The sequence below is a fragment of the Accipiter gentilis genome, chromosome 27 (genome assembly GCF_929443795.1).
Source record: "Accipiter gentilis chromosome 27, bAccGen1.1, whole genome shotgun sequence".
Lineage (NCBI taxonomy): Eukaryota > Metazoa > Chordata > Aves > Accipitriformes > Accipitridae > Astur > Astur gentilis.
Window position 1 is genome coordinate 16,044,626 of NC_064906.1, and position 19,204 is coordinate 16,063,829.

At 37.0% G+C, this 19,204-nt stretch overlaps 1 protein-coding gene across 2 annotated transcripts in view; it reads left to right on the forward strand.

Annotated features, from left to right (window-relative positions):
- The window catches only part of TERT (telomerase reverse transcriptase), a 33,273-nt gene extending 14,069 nt beyond the window's left edge, over positions 1-19,204 (forward strand). Inside the window, exons 6-17 of one of the 2 annotated variants that reach the window (XM_049830182.1) lie at positions 214-396; positions 1,594-1,755; positions 2,149-2,244; positions 4,145-4,230; positions 6,217-6,330; positions 8,132-8,203; positions 10,062-10,247; positions 11,706-11,832; positions 12,160-12,221; positions 13,966-14,090; positions 14,457-14,594; positions 19,101-19,204. In XM_049830182.1, the coding sequence (XP_049686139.1) occupies positions 214-396; positions 1,594-1,755; positions 2,149-2,244; positions 4,145-4,230; positions 6,217-6,330; positions 8,132-8,203; positions 10,062-10,247; positions 11,706-11,832; positions 12,160-12,221; positions 13,966-14,090; positions 14,457-14,594; positions 19,101-19,204 (1,455 nt within the window). The remainder of the gene's footprint in view (positions 1-213; positions 397-1,593; positions 1,756-2,148; positions 2,245-4,144; positions 4,231-6,216; positions 6,331-8,131; positions 8,204-10,061; positions 10,248-11,705; positions 11,833-12,159; positions 12,222-13,965; positions 14,091-14,456; positions 14,595-19,100) is intronic. The other variant, XM_049830183.1, reaches the window with a different exon arrangement.

The window sequence follows — 19,204 nt, forward strand, 5'->3', positions numbered from 1 at the left end:
ACCCCCTGCCCCAAAACCTCTGAGGCTGTTTTGACACTTCCAAGTAGTTACTGAAGCTATATTAATGCTTTCTGAAAACTGAAGTTGACCAAAATAATATAGTAAATATACAAATTTAGTCTCATACTTCATCTGAATGTGAAATCTATGTATTGCACAGAATTTAATACATTTCACCATACTTAAAGGTGATTCTCTTTGGTCTCTTTTTAGATGCATCACTACAACACTCGACTAAAAAATCTATTTAGTGTGTTAAATTATGAACGGACTATAAACACCAGTTTTATCGGCTCTTCAGTGTTTGGGAAAGATGATATCTACAAGACATGGAAGAAGTTTGTTACAAAGGTTCTTGAATCAGATGGTGAAATTCCTCATTTCTACTATGTAAAGGTATGTCTTTGTAATTACATATTCAGACTAACTTCAAAGTCAGCTTGTGCAGATATTTTTATACCTGTAATAGGTGTGATCTGAGTGCATGATTATTTCTCTCTCAAACTAAACTTTTGTGCATACCTAACACAGACTCTGGTTGTTTTTTTAAGGGGGGTTGTCCCTGGAGTAGTGCTTCCTTTACTTGGATATTTTTCTGTTAATCTTTCTGTTATGTAGCAGCTCTTGCTTCTGCACATGCACTGGCTTTTTCAGTTACACTTACTTGGATGTAAAAATGGGACAAAAATAGAAACTCAGATATGTTTTTAGGGCCATCTTCCCAAAGGAAAACCAGGAAAAACTCGCTATGCACATTTGGATAAATTCAGCATCTTTTTAAAAATAGGTCTCTTCTGTCTCAGTATCATTAGTTTCTGTTGAAGATGAACACTTGAACTCTAGTGTGTCTCCAACAAGTTTCTTCTCCCACTTGAAAGTAATGAGTGCTTGTCATATCCCACTATTTGAAGGAGTTTCTTCTTAACACTTTTTTTTTCAGTTACGTCTAGCAAGCAACCTTTTGTGTTTGAGCTGAATTCATAGCTTTGAATTGGAGCAATTTATACAGATGTATGTAAATTACACTGATTTATGTATATATATATTATGTTGGGGCTCCTCTCCCATGCTCTCATATGTCAGTTGTCATCCTGTCCTGAAATTACTTTCAGTGATTGTCTCGTTAACTTTCAAGCCAAAGAATCATGTCATTGATGCACTTCTCCTAAGGTTGTTGCTTCTTCAGAATGTTTTGAATTTTGTCTATGACAAATAAAAGCAGAGGTAAGATTGCAATATGAGGTTTAGGAAAGGTGAAACACCTGAGTTTGCAGCTTTTCAAAAGCCCAAGATGTCACCTCTGTGATCACATGGAGAGGAGCATTTCTTAAAATATTTAAACATAAAATATCAGCAATAAACTTTACTTAAATGATTGAAGGTTCAGTGTTAGATTTAAGGTTGCATATGGTATCATCTTCTGTTAGTAACAAGAATTGTGCTAAAACTGATGGTTTGGTTATCCCTTGTAAGGGAAAACTCATTGAAGAGTGAGGAAAGGTTTTGCAGATAAACAGTGAGTTTTTTTGTACTACCACAGTGTTCACAGTGATACTGATGAATATATAATGGTAGATTTTTCTTCTGTTTCAGGCTGATGTGTCCAGGGCTTATGATACCATTCCTCACAATAAGCTTGTGGAAGTGATTTCACGGATCCTAAACCCTGAGAAAAGAACTGTGTACTGCATACGGCGCTATGCTGTGATTATGATTACCACAAGTGGAAAAGCCAAGAGGTTCTATAGGAGACATGTATGACTTGCTGATTTCTTCTGTTTGCTGCTGTAGATATATTTCAGTCCAAGGAATATTTTTGTTTGTAGCTTTTTTTTTTTTTAAGTCACAATTTGAATTAGAGAATTACTTCATAAACCCTTTTTTAGTAGTGTTGGATATTTTCCAGAGTTAGCAAAGCTTCTTTTTACTCTGTACTTTTTACACTTTTTACTTAACGTTAGTAAGAGTAAAGATAAATGTGTTGTGGAAATAGAGATACGTGAGGGAGATATTTCATTTTAACAATAGCAGAATTGTTGGATTAAAATAATGCAATCAGGCTGGCCCTTTGACCTTCACTGAATAAAAGAGTCTGGTACTGAATTTTCTACTGCTTTTGTCATTTATTTCTTTACACTCAATATACAGGTTTCTACTTTCAAGGATTTTATGCCAGACATGAAGCAATTTGTGTCCCAGCTTCAGGAGAATGCCTCATTGCAAAATGCAATAATAGTTGAACAGGTAAATATGGGGAGGCTTCTTTTCAACTGAAAAAGAAAGCTACAGAAGAATTGGAGGAAGATTGGAATTTTTAATTGAATGTACATAATATGTGGTGACACCACCTCTTTTCTAGTTACCCAGCACCTTCCGTAGAAAGTTTTTTGTCATCTCTTCTTTGATGTTTATAACAGGCTGTTAGTGTTCAGTGGAGGAAATGCACCAGGCAAGAAATCTGACAAAATGTCCTGCTAGACTTTTTCGAGATTTTCTCATTGTTGTCTCAAGCTTTCGTTTTAACCAGTGTTTTCTTTTTCCTTTCCTAATTCCATTGTTTGTTGCGACAGGTCTCAAGTGAGAAATTAACTGTCTAGTAAAGAAGGGCTTCAGCCTGCCAAGGTTGATAAGAACGAGCTCTTCTTTAGAGTTAAAATGCAACACAAAACAAGAGCAACTCCTGTATTTTTTTGTTTAAAGAGATTTCTCACTTTCAGTAAATTAAAGTACGGTTAAAAATGATACGTATTTTAAATTTACTCCAGCTGATGCTTTGTTACAAGAAGCAAGCATGCTTGTGTTCTTTTAATTCTTGTGCTGCAGAGAACTGCTAATTCCAAATGTTTGTTCTCAAGACTTCCTTCTGTGCAAGGAGCATGACAGAGGAAGGCATTAGAATTAGGCGGTATGCTCAAATCACTTTCTTAATACATTGTATTGCTTTGCATCATGGTCTTCCATGATAACAACCTACAACATTCCTGAGCATCAGATGATCAGACATGTGTTTTTTCATACGCTACTTTCTCTTGAAAAATTTTTTTTCTAAGCTTGTCAGTGGAAAATTTTGACATAGGATAATCTATGCTTCTAACATGCAAGTAAAATGATCTTGTATATCTGTGGACATAGGAGCAGAATATACAGTGTGGGTGGTGCACAATTCCAGGATGCTACAGGGTGCAGAGAGCCTAACGAGTACATGAATGAAAATGAAAACTAGCTGGATCTCTGATGATGTGTATGTAGGGGTTTGTTTTGTTGTTTTTTCCAGTGCACAGCTGATTTTGGTAACTACGCTAGCTATTACATGAACAGCAGCATTCTATTTCAAAGTATTTTACATTTGAAAATGATTTGTGTGCATGTGTGTCATTACTTTTTAAAAAAAAAAAGTATTCTGAGAAAAGTATCATGTCAGCCTAGTTGTCTGTACCACAGGTGCATTGCATTAGCTTTTCAGTACAAATAACCATGGTCTCACATGGCTCTATCAAAAGCTGGGTGCATTTGTCTGATGTCTAATCTATGCAAGTGGGAAGTAATTTTGCTTTATTTCTCATGAAGTCATTGTTAAAGAGATTTAAACAGCTCTAAATGATTTTTTTATTACACAATTTTTAACAAAAAGCTTCATAAATATTGGGTGGACAGTCACACATGTAATCGTTGGTAATATGTGGCAAAGAACGTGTTCTGCAGCAGAACTGGCAAGTGAGTGTATCTATACTTGTGGAATCTTAAAGAACATGACAGTTACAGAAATTGCCCTACAGGATAGAAGGTGTCCAAAAGAGCAAGGTCTCATACATCGTAATAATCCAACATAATATACCTAGCACTTTAGAAAGTGGGTTTAGATGTTATATTTGACTATTTTCCCATGTAATGCCAATCAAGACTGTTTTTCTCCTAAAGCAAAACAAAAAAAGGAACTGCACCATTTACTTGTTAGATGTGAGCAGCTTTTTAGCATGTATATTCAGATCTTGGTTTTAGGTGTTTTTTTTCTTACCTTACGGGGTTGAACTACTAGTCTTAACTTTTCATAAAGGTTTCTGTGTATCTTTTAAGTTTATACTGTATTTTTAGTTTCAGTACGTTTCTGAAGGACAAATCTTGTTTTGTTTTGTCCCATTTCTAGAGCTTAACTTTTAATGAGACAAGTTCCAGCCTGTTTACTTTTTTTCTTCAAATGATACAAAACAACATCCTGGAGATTGGGAGCAGGTAAAAAAGAAGTTCATTTTTCTTTGTATAATGTGTTTGGTTTTTTTGGTTGGTGGTTTTTTTTCTGTTAAGCAGGATACTTTTAATTGGCTCAAGGGATTTTTGATAACTGCCTTTTAAAAATTTTTATTTCATGTTAATTTGAAATCTGTTTATCAGTTTAAGATCCATAAAAGCATGAAGAGTTTGATATCAGATTTATATTGAATAAAATCTCTCTTTCCCATCTAGATGATGTTAACTATACACACAATGCATTATTCTGTGAATATGTAACCTTATTCCTTTGAAAGTGCAAATGTAGAGCAAAAGAAAAATACTTAAAAATGTTGGGATCCATAGTGATGAACAAAAGCAAGGTTAATAAGGACTGAGCAACATCATTATGTTTAATAAAAGTTTAACGGTTTTAAAGAAAGCACACCCCGACAAAGCCAACTTCACACGTACTTAAATTCAGTCACAGCTTAGCTGAAAAAATGCTGTTTGTCCTGGAATGCATTTGCCCTTTTTAAGTAGCTCATTCTCATTTGCAGTTTTGGGTGGGTTTTTTGGAACAAATAAGTTTAGTAAATGAGTACACTCTTTACCTGATGGTTCTCAAAAAGCCGCCACAGTTAGTTATCATTCACTTGATGTTTTGAGAATAATGCTGATTGTTGAGCTGGCGACCTAGAAGGAATCTTTTAATACCATTTGATAGATTTATCAAAAGCCTGGAAAAATGTAAAATTACTACTAGAAAAATTTGCACAGGACTCAAAACATAGCTAAGTTCACTCCTAGAATGTAGTATGTGGCCCTGGTGTCCAGTTGCATAATTTCATTCTCTTCAGTTTCACTAAGCCATTCATGTAGTAATAGTAAAATGGACATTATAATGTAATATCTCACTCCTTCAAAGGAGTGTTGTGAAAATAATTTCCTTGGGTTTTGTGAGGCAGGCTCATTCCGTTGCTGCCAGCATGGAAAAATCCACAAGGTAATGGGGAACTTTGTCTTCAGTAGCTTATCTATATTTGATACATTACTATTACTATGTGTGGTTTTACTGGCTTTATACAAGGAACAGTATAGGGGAAGTATTAATGAACCTACCCTTGGCTATGTCTATATGAGTTATTTGAAGCCACAAGAAACAAATCAAGATTTACTCTTCTGCAAAATGACAACTGACAACTTCAGTGAACTTTTCAAGCGGGGGGGTGGGGGGAGGCTGAGTATAATTACAAATAGTAAGGGTTAGCATTTCACAGGAGGTAGTGGTTTTTCCTGATTAGAAGTAAGATAGCTTCATGCCTGAGCTGTTAAATGAGGAAATAAATGTGTTTTACAGTACAGCTGGGATATATAAAACCAGATCACATGCTCTATTGAGCTAAGCCATCAGAAATTTCCCTAAAATTAAAGTGATATTTATTTGTGTGTGGGGGGGGAACCACCAAACCAACCAACCAAAAAAAAAACCCCCAAAACCAGAAACCCAAGAAAATATTTTCCTTGGCCAGATCATGCTGTGCAAGTATAAACAAAGAATAAACACCTCAATAATAATTTAAAATAAATTATGGTTTGAAAGATTTGTCCAGTGCACTTTGTTTCTTGTACAAGAACACTTGTTTTGAATCTATGTAAGATGTAACATAAAGAATTACAAAGCTTAAATGAAGGGTGGCTCCGCAGCTGAAGGAGGCAGGAGGCATTGTGGTTTGAGATCAGTTTTAAAATTTCTTGGAGTTTGATAATAAGAAAGGAATAAGTATATTAGTGGGTTTTTTCACTGTTTAGCTTAAAACTTCTGGAGCCATATGTAGATTCTCAGATGAAGGAACAAACAAATTTAAGTAAGGCTAACTAGCAGGCATGTAGCGTATTTCTCATTGAAACACATACGTTATACTTGAGGAAAAAAGGTAAATTTTTAATGGCTATTGCAATCTTCTTGCTGCATGTTTTGATTTTTTTTTTTCTTTTATTCTTTACTAGGTACTACTTACAGTGCTGTGGAATTCCACAGGGCTCCATTTTGTCAACCTTACTTTGCAGCTTATGCTATGGAGACATGGAAAACAAATTGCTCTGTGGAGTACAGCAGGATGGGTAGGGATGTTTTGTTCTGTGCTCTGTTACAGTAGTGCATAATATAGGGTATATGTGTTAGACATTTTCTCTGAAGTTTAATTTTGAATTTCAAGGATTTCCCACTCTCCATTAGGAGTGTGGTGCACACAAACATCTCTGCAGCTTCAGTGTCACCGTGATTGTTTTGTGGGGGAATTTCCCTGTTTGTGATAAGATTGGAACGACAAGCACTTAAAAGAAGCTTTCCCAGATCTGTGGGTAGGCTACTTGCTCTTACAAAGACCGCAGTATTTAGAGATGCTGTAAAGAGCCTGACAAGCTCTTCTTGTACATCTAGGAAGTTTATGGTTCTCCCACACTCATTCCCACAACATCTGTGGTCTTCTGTCCTCAGACAAGATAGGATGTTCATTACAGGCTTTCTGATATTCCAGGTTTCTGCCTGAGGGTTTTCCAATCCACTGTCTGTAAATCTTAACTTTTTATCAAGGTGACAGCTTTATTGCAGATTTTTTACAAGGCATAAAGCGTGCTGGTTCTTGTTTGAAGCCCCGTGTGGCTCTTGGTACATCTTCTAAGTCTTTGTGCTCTGCATATGCTTGCTGCTTAGGAACTTGACAGAAAGCTCGCCTGATAAAAGCTCTACCTCTTTATTAGTTGCGAATACTTTGGGGTCCCTTTTAGCGCCATATGAACTGATCCCCAGGTGAATCCCAGATTAGGGTCTTCAGGCATGAGCTGGAGCCTGAAGCTTGTCTGTGTTCACGCATCTCCCTCCATTGCTATGAATTCTGTCCTAAGAAAGAAAAAAGAAACTGAGAAGTGTGTAGGAGGACTCGGGATAAGGGTATCTGTCTGGTGTCTCTTCTTGGGAGGCTCACTGGTTAAGTCTCAGAATTTTAAACATTTCTTTACACGAGTAGTAGGGTTCTTCTCATAGACTTTAGGATGCTGTGATGATATGAGTCTAAACAGCTATATTTTGCTTTTAAAGGATGTTGCTTATACATACTGAAATTATGAAACTGATTCAGAAGAATGCACTCTTTAATATAGCAGCTGTTTTTATATAGAGGAGATTTTAGAATGTTACTTAGGTGTCTGTTGAATGATTTTGATAGTTTCATTTGACCTTTAAGTCAAAAAAACCCTGGCTAATGACTTGGCTAGGCAAAAGTGCAGCTGATCTGATCATAGTGATGGCAATACTCCTGCTTTGAAGAGGAGACTGGACGAGATCATCTTTAGAGTTTCCTCTCTATGATCTACTAGGCAGGATTTATCAGAAAAATAAGGGCATGCATGGGGCCTGAATTCTGTTGAAAAAGAAAATTCCAGCCTTTACAGTGGTAGGTGGTGGTGTGTTTTACATTCAAGTTATAGCTTCACAAACAAGTTACTACATGGTAAACAAAGATACAGAGTTAGAGCACATCAAGAATCTGGTATCTGCTTGTGTACCTGGTATTACACTTCCTTTCCTTGTCTTGTAGATTAAGATACTGCAAATTCTCCCTTGGAAAAGTGTAAAACCCTGCATCCAAGAAGCTGCTATGGAGTAGCTTATGTGCTGTAAATTCCTGTCATGTTTTGTGTAGCCAGCCCCTTTGCTTTCTTTTTTTCTTTTTTCTTTTTTTTTTCCATTTATTTTTAGGAAAGAAGCAGAACTGAGAATTTCTTTGTGAGACTCGATTTGGAGGTCATATTGGCCTCTACTTTCTTGTGAATTAAAATGGGCATGTTGTTGCTCTGAAGAGTATGACAAAAATTTGAAAGGATTACATGTAAAATAAATCTAACAGTTTCTTCTTGATTACAGAGTCCTAATACGTCTCATTGATGACTTTTTGCTGGTTACGCCACATTTAAAGCAGGCAAGAACTTTTCTAAGGTATGCTATTAAAGACATAGTCTTCAAAGTAATAAACATTAACAACTTCTAGGTCATTCTTTTTCATCTTTATACATGCTTGTACATATAGGTGTATTTGTTTTATGGGTTAATAATCAAGGGCTTTTTTGGAGTCCTTGCTGGTAGACTGTGCCTGGGAAGAATCTTAATAGCTACATTCTTGATGGCCAACTAACAATCTGTTGCAGCTCAGATGGTGGGGGATTCCTGCTGAAGTTTAATTAGGGACCTAGCTACTGTCCTTGATGGAGCTTCTAGCAGCAGTTAGTAGTGCAGACTGACCAAAGCAGCTGACATTGTCTTTTAAGACAATTTTCCCTCAATTTTTTAAGATGTCTTAGTGACGTTTTTAAAATATATTTGTCAGGCAGGCATGCTGCTACCTTCTATTCGCGAGGAAAGAATGGAACTTTTCTCTGATACAATACTGCTAAGAATTTTCTGGTCGTTAGTATTCTGGGGTGAGTGTTTGAAGATACTGATAGCATGGCAGCATGCAGCTCATAGAAGTTTTCAAACAGTAATTCTTTAGAGTGCTTCAGAACTACCTTTTTTTAAAAACTGGGCCCCCAAAGAGGTTCCTGGTTACCATGGATATGAATGTACAGTCAGTATCCAAGAAGAGTTCTGCTGATGCCAAAGCCAGTTTTAAGGATCCAAAAGAGAGATCTTGAAGAAAAGCTTAGCATTTGCAATGCAGTCAGTTGAATCGTGCTTTTCAATAGTCAGAAAAATGCAGCTCTGTTGTGACCCTGAAAGGTCATGGGGAAATCAATTAAGTACAGTTTGAAGTGTAAATTGTACTAATTAGTGGATAGTGTACTTTGAAGACTTCATTTGTCCTCATTTCCTTATCAGAACAGAAAGAAATTTCTAGGGATATGGAGATTTACTGGAAGTGATAAGTTGAACTAAGAGGCTTGGGGATGCCTTGAGCTATTAATCTCTGTAACATCTTTTCAGCATAATGTCACTTGAAGTAGCATTGCAGATACTGTCCTACTTGCCCTTTGAACTTATCTGCATCTTTATTCTATATCAACTTCTGTACTAGCTGTGTTGATTTTCTGTAAACAAGTAGCCTCTTCTGTGCAAGTTTCCAGAACTGCTTACAGATCGTATGAACTCTCTGCCACAAATGGAGTAGTGACAGTTTTTTCTAATGTAGTATTAGAACTGGCGGACTCAAGAAATTAATTTTGAGGAGACAGCGTTATGACTATTAGTCCCCAACAAGAAGAGCCTACCTCTTCTCTCTCTTTAAAAGCATGAAGTGTGCACGAGTACATCGCCAAGTAAGACAAACTGCTGCTTATCCATGAGATGGCGCTGCTGATCCCATGTGCAGTAGGTAATCAGCAGGCATTCTGGCAATGAAAACATCCTTAGGGAAAACTCTGTGGAGAAAGTTCAAAACTTTTCATCAGATAAATGAGGTTCCTGTTATGTGGATTCTCCTTGGTTTTATTAACTTTAAAAATCAATAAGTCTTCATCTGTGTTTTTCCAGTGATTTTGGTCTCAATGGTTTCTGTGAGTGTGGTTTATGTAGCTTGTCTCAAATGTTTCACGGCTTAAGTTCCTAACTTTTACAGATTAATGCAAATTTTTCTCTATTATCCTCATATCCTTAAGCTTATTTATTTTATGTATTTATCTCTAATATCTTCAGTTTTGTTTATTTCTAGCTGTGTTCCTTAACCTAAAGAGTTGGCCATGATTCCCTTTATTCTTTGGTTTCTGTCCTTTGATGTAAGATCATATCAGTCTTGCAGCATGGTGGGCTTTTTTATTTGCTTTTGCATGGGAGTTAGGCTAACTGTTTATATCTGTTTTAGGACTCTAGCAACAGGTATTCCTGAGTATGGCTTTTTAATAAACCCCAATAAGACAGTCGTGAATTTTCCTGTTGATGATATCCCAGGATGTTCCAAATTTAAACAGCTGCCAGATTGTCGTTTGATCCCGTGGTGTGGTTTATTATTAGATATACAGACACTTGAGGTTTACTGCGATTACTCCAGGTAAATAGTTGAATACTCCAGTGTCAGCTTTACAGTATATTGTACATAGTGTGGGAAGCACAAGGGTGTCTTGTGAACAGTGTAGATGAATTAACTGCAAAATAGATTTTACAGTTCTATTTCTTATAAAGTAATCTAAACATTCTATTCTGCTGTGGAGCCTGCTATTTTCTTCATTCCATTCTGGTGGAATGTACATACCACTAACACCATTGAATGTGGCACAGATCGCTGGTGACCAGAAGTCATATACTGTATGGTGGCTAAATGGTTCTGAGAAAGTTTATTCAATCACCTCAGTTCAGCTTCTTTCACCATTATGCACTATATTGTACCTGATATCATATAACTACATTTTTTGTTCTGAAATTGTTATTTTTTTTGTACCTTCCTAAAAGAAGCAGTAAGGATTACATGAACAGATTGGGATTAATTTTGTATAGACTAGAGGGACTAGTAATTCTTTCAACATCAGAGGTGTTCCCCTATACTACCATACTTCAGATGGTAGTATAGGGGAGAAGTAACCTGTCTTTAAGCTAGCAGCCTTGACTGTTTACACAAAGCAGTCTGAAGTGGCATAGAATTCAGGATGGGACAATATATACTACTGAAAAGCTCTGTAGATCCTTTACATGGTCTGCTAGAGATGGCATTAGACTTTTGCTAAAGATTAACAAGAAAGAACTGTTTAAACTGAAGGATAATATTGCTGTGTTATTGACCATATTTAGTATAAACAGCCAATGCATACATTGAAGTGGGAAATCAGAAGGAGGTTTTCCATCACCGGAGTGGTGTTGTTCTTCAGTAGTCTTCCAAACCAGAAAATCTTGGTCAGTTTAGGAAAGGAATTTATATGACATGATTTTCTGTAACAACAGAGGACTAAAATCAACAGCCACAGAGATTTATTCACTAGCTATGTTTCTAAAAGAAGCAGTTAACATGGATGAGGGCATTGGTGCTGCTGGTCTGGGAGACACTCATCAGAATCCTGAGGGTGTTTGTTACAAGGCTGCCTTACTTTTGTTGAGCTTGACTTAAATAACTGGAATGGTAGGGTGAACTGAGGTGGCATCCAGCCTGAGCTCCTGCATTGCGTGGATCACAGTGTATCACCTGGTTGTCACTGGAGTCATTAGTAATGGCCTGGCTAGACCATGTGTTTTAGAAATATATATAGTTTGTTTAAGGTTATTGGTTTGGTTCTTTTAGCAGGGTGAATTATTCAGCCCTGGGGTATTGAAGTCGTTCCTTAGCTAATAGCCTTAATGCCACAATGTCTGGTCTTTCTCTAAATTGAATTTAGTTATAGTAATCTTGTAGCTACTGGCTCATTGATTAGCAGGCAATCTCTGTAACATGAGAAGTTAAATGAGGCTTACTTTACAGAAGTTAATTTAGTCTATTAGCCCATGGAGTTTAACTACCTTTTTTTTTTCTTTTTTTTTCTAGTTATACCTGTACTTCCATCAGATCAAGCCTTTCCTTCAATTCAAGTAGAACAGCTGGGAAAAACATGAAATACAAATTGATTACAGTCCTGAAACTGAAATGTCATTGTTTATTTCTTGATTTACAGGTGAGAATATGGAAAGAGATGTTTGGAAATACTGTGATTAGTGATACAGAACATTAAAACAGCCTTGAGTTCTAACATAAAGAGTTGATTTTGAGAAGTAATCCACATTACTTGGAAATGTTGACATCAGCTAAAATGTGGGGTCTCATCACCTTCCAGAACTGAGCCTTCACAACATTGTTAACTTGGGCACATAAAAGAAATCTTCAAAGTTTAGCACAAGTTTTTTTTTCTCTAGATCTCTAAATCATCTTATGCTCTTGAACTTGAACAAATCCTATCATGACACTAAAATATTCCTATAGCTCTCTTTCTGTTCTGTTCTAGATCAACAGCCTTAGAACAGTTTTCATTAACATCTACAAGATATTTTTACTTCAGGCTTACAGGTAGGCACTGTCTTCCGTGGTAACTGAATATTTCATTACTCTTTCTTGACACATGGAGGAGCTACGGATTAGGAAGAAGTGTGCCATATAAATGTGCAGTGGTAAATGTCAGTAGTAGGTCACGTTATTCTTGTTTCAACACTGTTCTTACGTAATATTATTAGATTCAGGATACAGGATTATATTGATGTGTGTGTTTAAGTGACACTTCACTAAATGGATTTTCAGTGTCTGTTGGTATTGACAGCTGACCTCAAGAAAAACAGTCTGTTTTGCTTCAGGAGGATGACGAGAAGCCTTATCACTCATTAACCAGTTAATATTTAGAACTTTGTATCTATTAAAATCATATCGAACTTTGACCTGTATAACTTTAGGTAAAGTGAGGTTTCATTCTACCAAGTTAATTGCAGTTTCTTAGCTGCTGATAATGTCTTAATTGCTCCTTAGCTGGTAATACCTTGGGTTTTGTGAGCTCTTCTTGACCAGCAGAGGAAGTGAATGTTTTCAACAATGATAAGGGAAAGAAATCAAAACTGATAAGCAAGTTGGGAGAAAATACTAATCTCTGTGCATTGAAAACTTTGAATGATTGGCAGCACCAAGTAATTGTTTATTGCTTTAATGCAAAAAATGTCTAAGAGGTGCTTCCCTCTTTATAGAAATCAGGTGTTGCTCTTTTGCTAGGCTCATACTTGTTAGGAAATGGCATTTTAGTTTTGTTCTTCAATTCAGCTTGGTCCACATTTACCCTGTATCGTTCTTGTGTCCAGGAAGTGTAATTGGACTTGTTTAGTACAGCACTGATGTGTCAAACTCTTAAACTTCATGTTGTGAGTGACTTACAGTTTTTCTCTGATGTTGGACATGATTAGTTAGTTACTTCTGTTTGCTTTTATGGTAACACTCTAACAAAGGTCTTTACATTAGAGTACCTTTAAAAAACTGTCCACCATGCTAACAGCATGTCAGGTTAATTCAGCCAGAGCTCTGTGATGCAGTGTGGTAATTATGTTTATCCTTTAAATATTCTAAAATTTCAAAATTTCTTGAAGTGATTACACTTATGCTGTGTTAATTTAATAAACAAGTGTATACATTGTTGAGTAAGTAAAAATCAGCGTTGTAGTTGTTGACTGTGTTCAGCATAAGCAAGATTATAATGCCAAAGGCTGAAGAAAAAAAAAAGAGAGAGAAAAAAAAAAAAGCCAGCAGTTTTAAAATACGTCCAAATAGAGGAGTAAGGGAGCGTACAATACAAGTCATTTCCATAGAATTGGCTTCCAAATAGACAAAAGAGTGGGGATCCTGGTCTGTGGAACACTACGTTATTTGGAGGTCTGTTTTCCTGAATTTCTGAACAGAATTTGTTGTGGGGTTTTGTTTTTTCTTCCTCTCACACTCTCTCATGTGGGTGTTCTCTGGATGCATGGTCCATGATATGGAATTGCTGAGGATGTGTAATTTAACTTTCCCTGCACATAAAACGGTCATTCTCAGAAGAGAATTCTATTACCAAGGCAGATGGCTTCAAGATCTTTCAGCACAAAATTGACAAACATCATATGTGTCTGATCCTCCAGGGATTTGTATATATGGGAGAGGTGTTGTATGCTAACAGTGTTGATATAGCTAAAGACTGTTGGGTGCTTTTAAATGTTGTAATAGTGCCTAAGGTATGTAATCATAGTTTCACTTGAAGTTGCAAATGACTTGTGATTAAATAGGCTGGTTTTGTGAACAGGTTCCATGCCTGTGTTCTCCAACTTCCGTTCAACCAGCAAGTTAGAAACAATCCTTATTTCTTCCTAAGGATCATCTCTGAGACTGCATCATGCTGCTATGCTATCCTGAAAGCAAAAAACACCGGTATAGTATGTTATTGGCTATGAAGTAGCATGTTTGGGTTTGTTTGGTTTTGGGGTTTTTTTTAGACAAATAAAGCATCTTGAATGTGCAGTCAGATCGTGTAATTTTGAGATAAAGATCAAGAATGAAAAATAGGGAGTGCATTATAGGAATCACTGTGGGTTTTTTTCTTAAACTCAATTTGCTGAAGATAAAATGTTTCAGGTTTTAGTTTTTCGTTCTCTGCTGACATAGGAGACTTCATTGACTACATAGGTTTTTAGTAAAAAAAATTTTGGAGTGATTTTGTAGAAAGAGAAGAGAGGTCAGCCATGCTTCTTAATGCTCATCATTTTCAGTGACATTATTTTCCTCTTCTGTCTCTAGGCGTTGCTTTAGGTAACAAAGGTGCATCTGGTATGTTCCCTTCTGAGGCAGCAGAATGGCTCTGCTACCATGCCTTCACTGTCAAACTGTCAAATCACAAAGTTGTTTACAAATGCTTGCTTAAGCCCCTAAAAATCTGTAAGTACTCTATTATTTTTACATTTTGAAATATGGTTAATTGTAATAAAACTTGGAATCTAATGGATTTTTTTAAGTTTTCTTATCATAAAATGTTATAAGATATACACTGACGAGCTTTCTGATTTTAATCAAATTTACTAAGTATAAGTAGACAAATTAAAATGGTATGTTTTTCAGCACTGTGTGTTCTAGAGTCTTGTTCTTATGGGACAGTTGTTGATACTTGGCACTCAGTAAGATTGTACAGTTCAGAAAGCTTAGTAAGATTGGGTTAATCATATAAGCATTCTCAGCAAGTTTACTAAATGAAATATGAATGCTCAGTTTTCTATTTTTAAAAATGTAGATTAACTGACAACTAAGTTAGTTCCTCCTGCAATATAAACTCTTACCCAAAAAAGTGTCACCGGGGTCACTTTGAAACAGAAGCACTTGCCGTTCTGCATGTGCTATATTGTAATAGAGTTGAGTGGTCTTGGCAAATCTTTGACTGTTACAGTCAGTGAAAGAAGCTGTCTGTGTACCTGGCCTCTGGGGAGCTCTCTCTTTGACCGGTTGTGCGGTCTGTCCCCAGGCCAGCCACAGTAATAATAGCGTTTTCAGTTCTAAGATATTAAAAGTGAACAGCAGTAGGTTTTTCTGAAGCGGTCGGTACTGTTGTTGAATTTAGCTACAGTGAAGGCCAGACTCAACACTGACTCGCTAATTTGTACTCTAAATGACTCATTACTTGGGCAGTTTCATTATGCAATACTGAGAAATTCTTCAGTCTGGTTCCAGAATAACCCTTATTTGATTCGAAATGTATTGCAAGCTTCCCTTGATACCTGTGCTGAGACCCAGTGTCCCAAAAAAGAAAGTGGCTCTGCTTTGGAAGTAAGTATTTCCTCCCATATCAAAGGCTTGCAGCAACGCCTGAGTGCAGTCTGATTTTTGGTGGTGCAGTGTGAATGTATCAAAGAAGACACTTAAACTTTTACAGGAAACAAACTGATGGCTGGGATTGCACCAGGCGTGTTTCTGACAGCAATGGACTTTCTGTATGGAGCAGAACTCCAGCAGTCTCTCCCAGAGAAGCTCCTTCTCTCAGTTATTCAGTGACACCAAAACCAGAGGCACCACGTCTCATCACTGCTGCAGAGAAGCCAGTTCTGTTCAGCCCTTCTAGAAGTAGCAGGGGAAGCAGACCTTCCTCTGGGAAGGGAAGAGATGGCTGTTTGCCTCACTTGGCGAGGACAGAAACTGAAGAACTGAGCAGAGAATGCAGTAGTCACACCCAGTAGGATAATAGCTTTGCTGGGAGCTGTGTCACTTCTCTAAGGTCCATATAGAGCACATCTGAGTTTTAATCCCTAATGCTGAAGGTTTTGCTCTTGGCATCTTTGACTGGCAGATCACAATCCAAGCAAAAGCTCCCCCGTCCTTGTCTGTGCATGCTTTGCTGTTGAATCTGATAGTATGTTCAGGGTGGAGGTGCAGCCCCAGGCACCTTTATTGTCCAGCAGAATCTCATCTTCCATGGGTGTGTGCATCTGCCGTAAAAGTAGTCTCTGCTGTCCGCAAAATTACACCACGACAGATACCAAGGAAAATGGTATGGAAAGTAGAGGTAGAATTTTTCTAGTTTGAATAATGATTGTTGTTAGGTTCCTTCTGCTGTACCTGTACAGCCCCTTGCCTAATCACAATACTGACCTGAAACTTGGTGTGTGGTCCACATCTAACTCTGTATGCACAGTTTCTAACCCAAGAAGGGAAAGCTGACCATCTATCAGTTGACTTCTCTGACAGTGAGAATTGCACTTGCAGAAATGGAATAACCTCGCTTCCTAAATTCCTGGGAACTATTGATGTTCTACTTGCCGAGTATTGTGAGGGTGGAGCAGGAAAAGTCCAAAGGCAAGTAGAAAATTAGTAGTGACATTCTCTTGAAGAGTAGTTTCCAGCTATTGTTTCATAAATCGTACCCTCTCTGAGGCAGAATTCTGTTCTTCACATCCATAATGTCAAGACAACTTTCTCTTTTTATCTACAAGGCCCAGTTTCCTTTGGAAATATTTGAAACTTCAAGTACACTGCTGAAAGATCAGAGGTTCAGATATTTTGCTAAATGGCTGCCTAAACAATTAGCAGGCTGTGACTTGTTTTTACCATGAAACTTTTAAGATGGAAGATTTTGCTGTGATCAACAGATCACTGGGGCCCAAATAACGTGAATGCTGTCTCTGAGAGATCTCCATTTGCTTATAGCCCCCTGAAATCTTACCTGTACTTCCACTAGCCCTGTTCCACCTGTGCTGCAAGGGTTGATACAGTATTTGGTGGAGCACTTCTGTAGTTGCTGTTTTCATGAAAATCTCCCAAAACATCTACTAGGTAATTTGGCAGGAGGGTGGCTGTTTGGGGTCAGCTTGTCATGCAGCTTGAATGCCTACCGGTGACTAATTTTGAGAGGTGCTTTGACTGACTGTATATTTGTTTCCCACCTGCCTTTCTCCTTCCTTTAAGAATTGGTTGAGGTTTTAAAAATAATTTCAAACTGTTCTTGAAAAGGAACTGAGAAGGCACCAGATGTCCCACCTACAGGCTGAGCAGGAGGGAAGGTGAGGCATCAGTGTGCTGGTACTGTAAAGCTGTACAAAGGTATCTTGTGATCTGTAGTGATAAGTCATACGCATACCCTTATGTGAACGTGCATCATTATCTCCATGTCTCCAAGATCTCTGGTCATAGGTGAAGGCTAGTTTTCAGTCACCTGATCGCACATGTTATTTATATTTGTATTGTCTTCCAAATTTAGTAAGATACTAAGTCTTCCAATCTTGTAGGAATGCACTAAAATCTACTTAAAGAGACATTGATAGATAGTTTTCTATTCAGTCTTATAAGTTAGTTTTGTTTGGCATGCATCAGACTTATTCATGGGTAATGTTGTAATCAGAACATTATGCTGTAGGGTGGGTTACTACATAGCTGAGCATTATATAGAGATGTCGGAGCTAATTTTAAACACCGTATTTTAAGTTTTGTCTTACTTCTGGAAATCAGATAGCATTTGTGGGTGTCAGAGTAGCTGTGACAGGGAAGTCACTGGTTCTCAGGTGTGTTCCCTGTGAAGTTAGCTCAGTATCTTTATATGGCACAGCAATCTGTAGCATAGAGATAACCAAGGCTGGTAATAGCACCTGTGTTGATTTAACTACACTTTTTGTTGTCATTTTGGAGTTTGTATCAGCTATATAAAACCTATTACCCCTGTAAGATCATGTTGTTGACAGGAATTGATATAAACTTAATTTTTTTTCTTGTGTCCCTGCACATGCCTTTCCATTACTCTCCATGGGAGAGGTTTTGGGGAGGAGGTTCTTCCCAATATTCCAAACCCTGTTAAATATCAATATCAGGGGCTTGTCAGTACAAGTTGTCGTCATTCTTCAGAGTTAAGTATTTAAAACGTAGTTACTGTTTAACATCCCTCCTATTATTACCAGTGGGGAAAGGAGCAAGAATCTTTCCTTATCATGATAAGATATCATCTTATATATTTATATATATATAAATACCTCATCTGTCTCCTTTCCAAATACAGAACAAATGTTTATTGAGCACTTCTGCCTTTCTGCACCATTGACAATTTTGCCAACTCTGTTTAGGTAATGGACTTAAACTGTTGCTAGGATTCTACATGTTCTTCCTAATCTCTAAAAAGTCCTTTTTGTTGTCTATAATTCTGTTGACTATAGACTGAGTGACCTGTGTTTCAAAACTGTTATGTCCTCTTATAAAAACGCCATTCCTGATTTAAGAGCCTTGTTTAGTTTCCAAAATTTTCCACCTTAAGGGTGGCTTTCCAGTTAGTCTCTGTTCTCTTACAGAGAAACACAGTGGGGAGAATTGCTGTTGCCAGTGTTATAGCAAAAAGTGCATTTTCCACGTGATTTTTTTTTTTTAATCTTTTTGTATATGTCAGTTCCAAACATAGGCTACTTTGATGTCATATCTGAAAGTAGAGGAGAAAGGAAACAGTTTGGGAATACCTTCCTGCTGCAAGTAAACGTTAGCAACCAGATAAGGACCTGTACCTTGTCCTTAGCGTTGTTTAAAATACGGTCTTTCTAAGTAACTATGGCTTGACAGAAGGCCTTTTTTGGTGGATCAAGTTATTGAATAAATGGTCTTACACTTTTCAAAAAAATTTTAAAATTCTTAAACCCAAACAAAGAAGTATTACAAGGACATAATAGGACGAATTTGCTCCTTGGTTATCTTAGTTTGTTAGTATTTTAACATATGATTTTTAACCTTTTTATTTATTAGACTGATTTAAGAGCTAAAGAATAGTAGCATATTTTATTATAGCTTTTTTAATCTCCATATTCCAGGTGTTCCAACTTTTTAATTGGATTCAGCTAGTATTGATTTCATTACTTTATTAGCATTTTCCCTAAAACAGAATAGTTAGTTACTTGAAGTAGTAATGAATTGTTTCTCATATTTTGGTAGGTAAGATGCAGCTATTCAGGAAGATCCCCAAGGATACTATGGCACTGCTGAAGACAGTGACAGAACCGTCTCTTTGTCAAGATTTCAAAGCTATCCTGGACTGA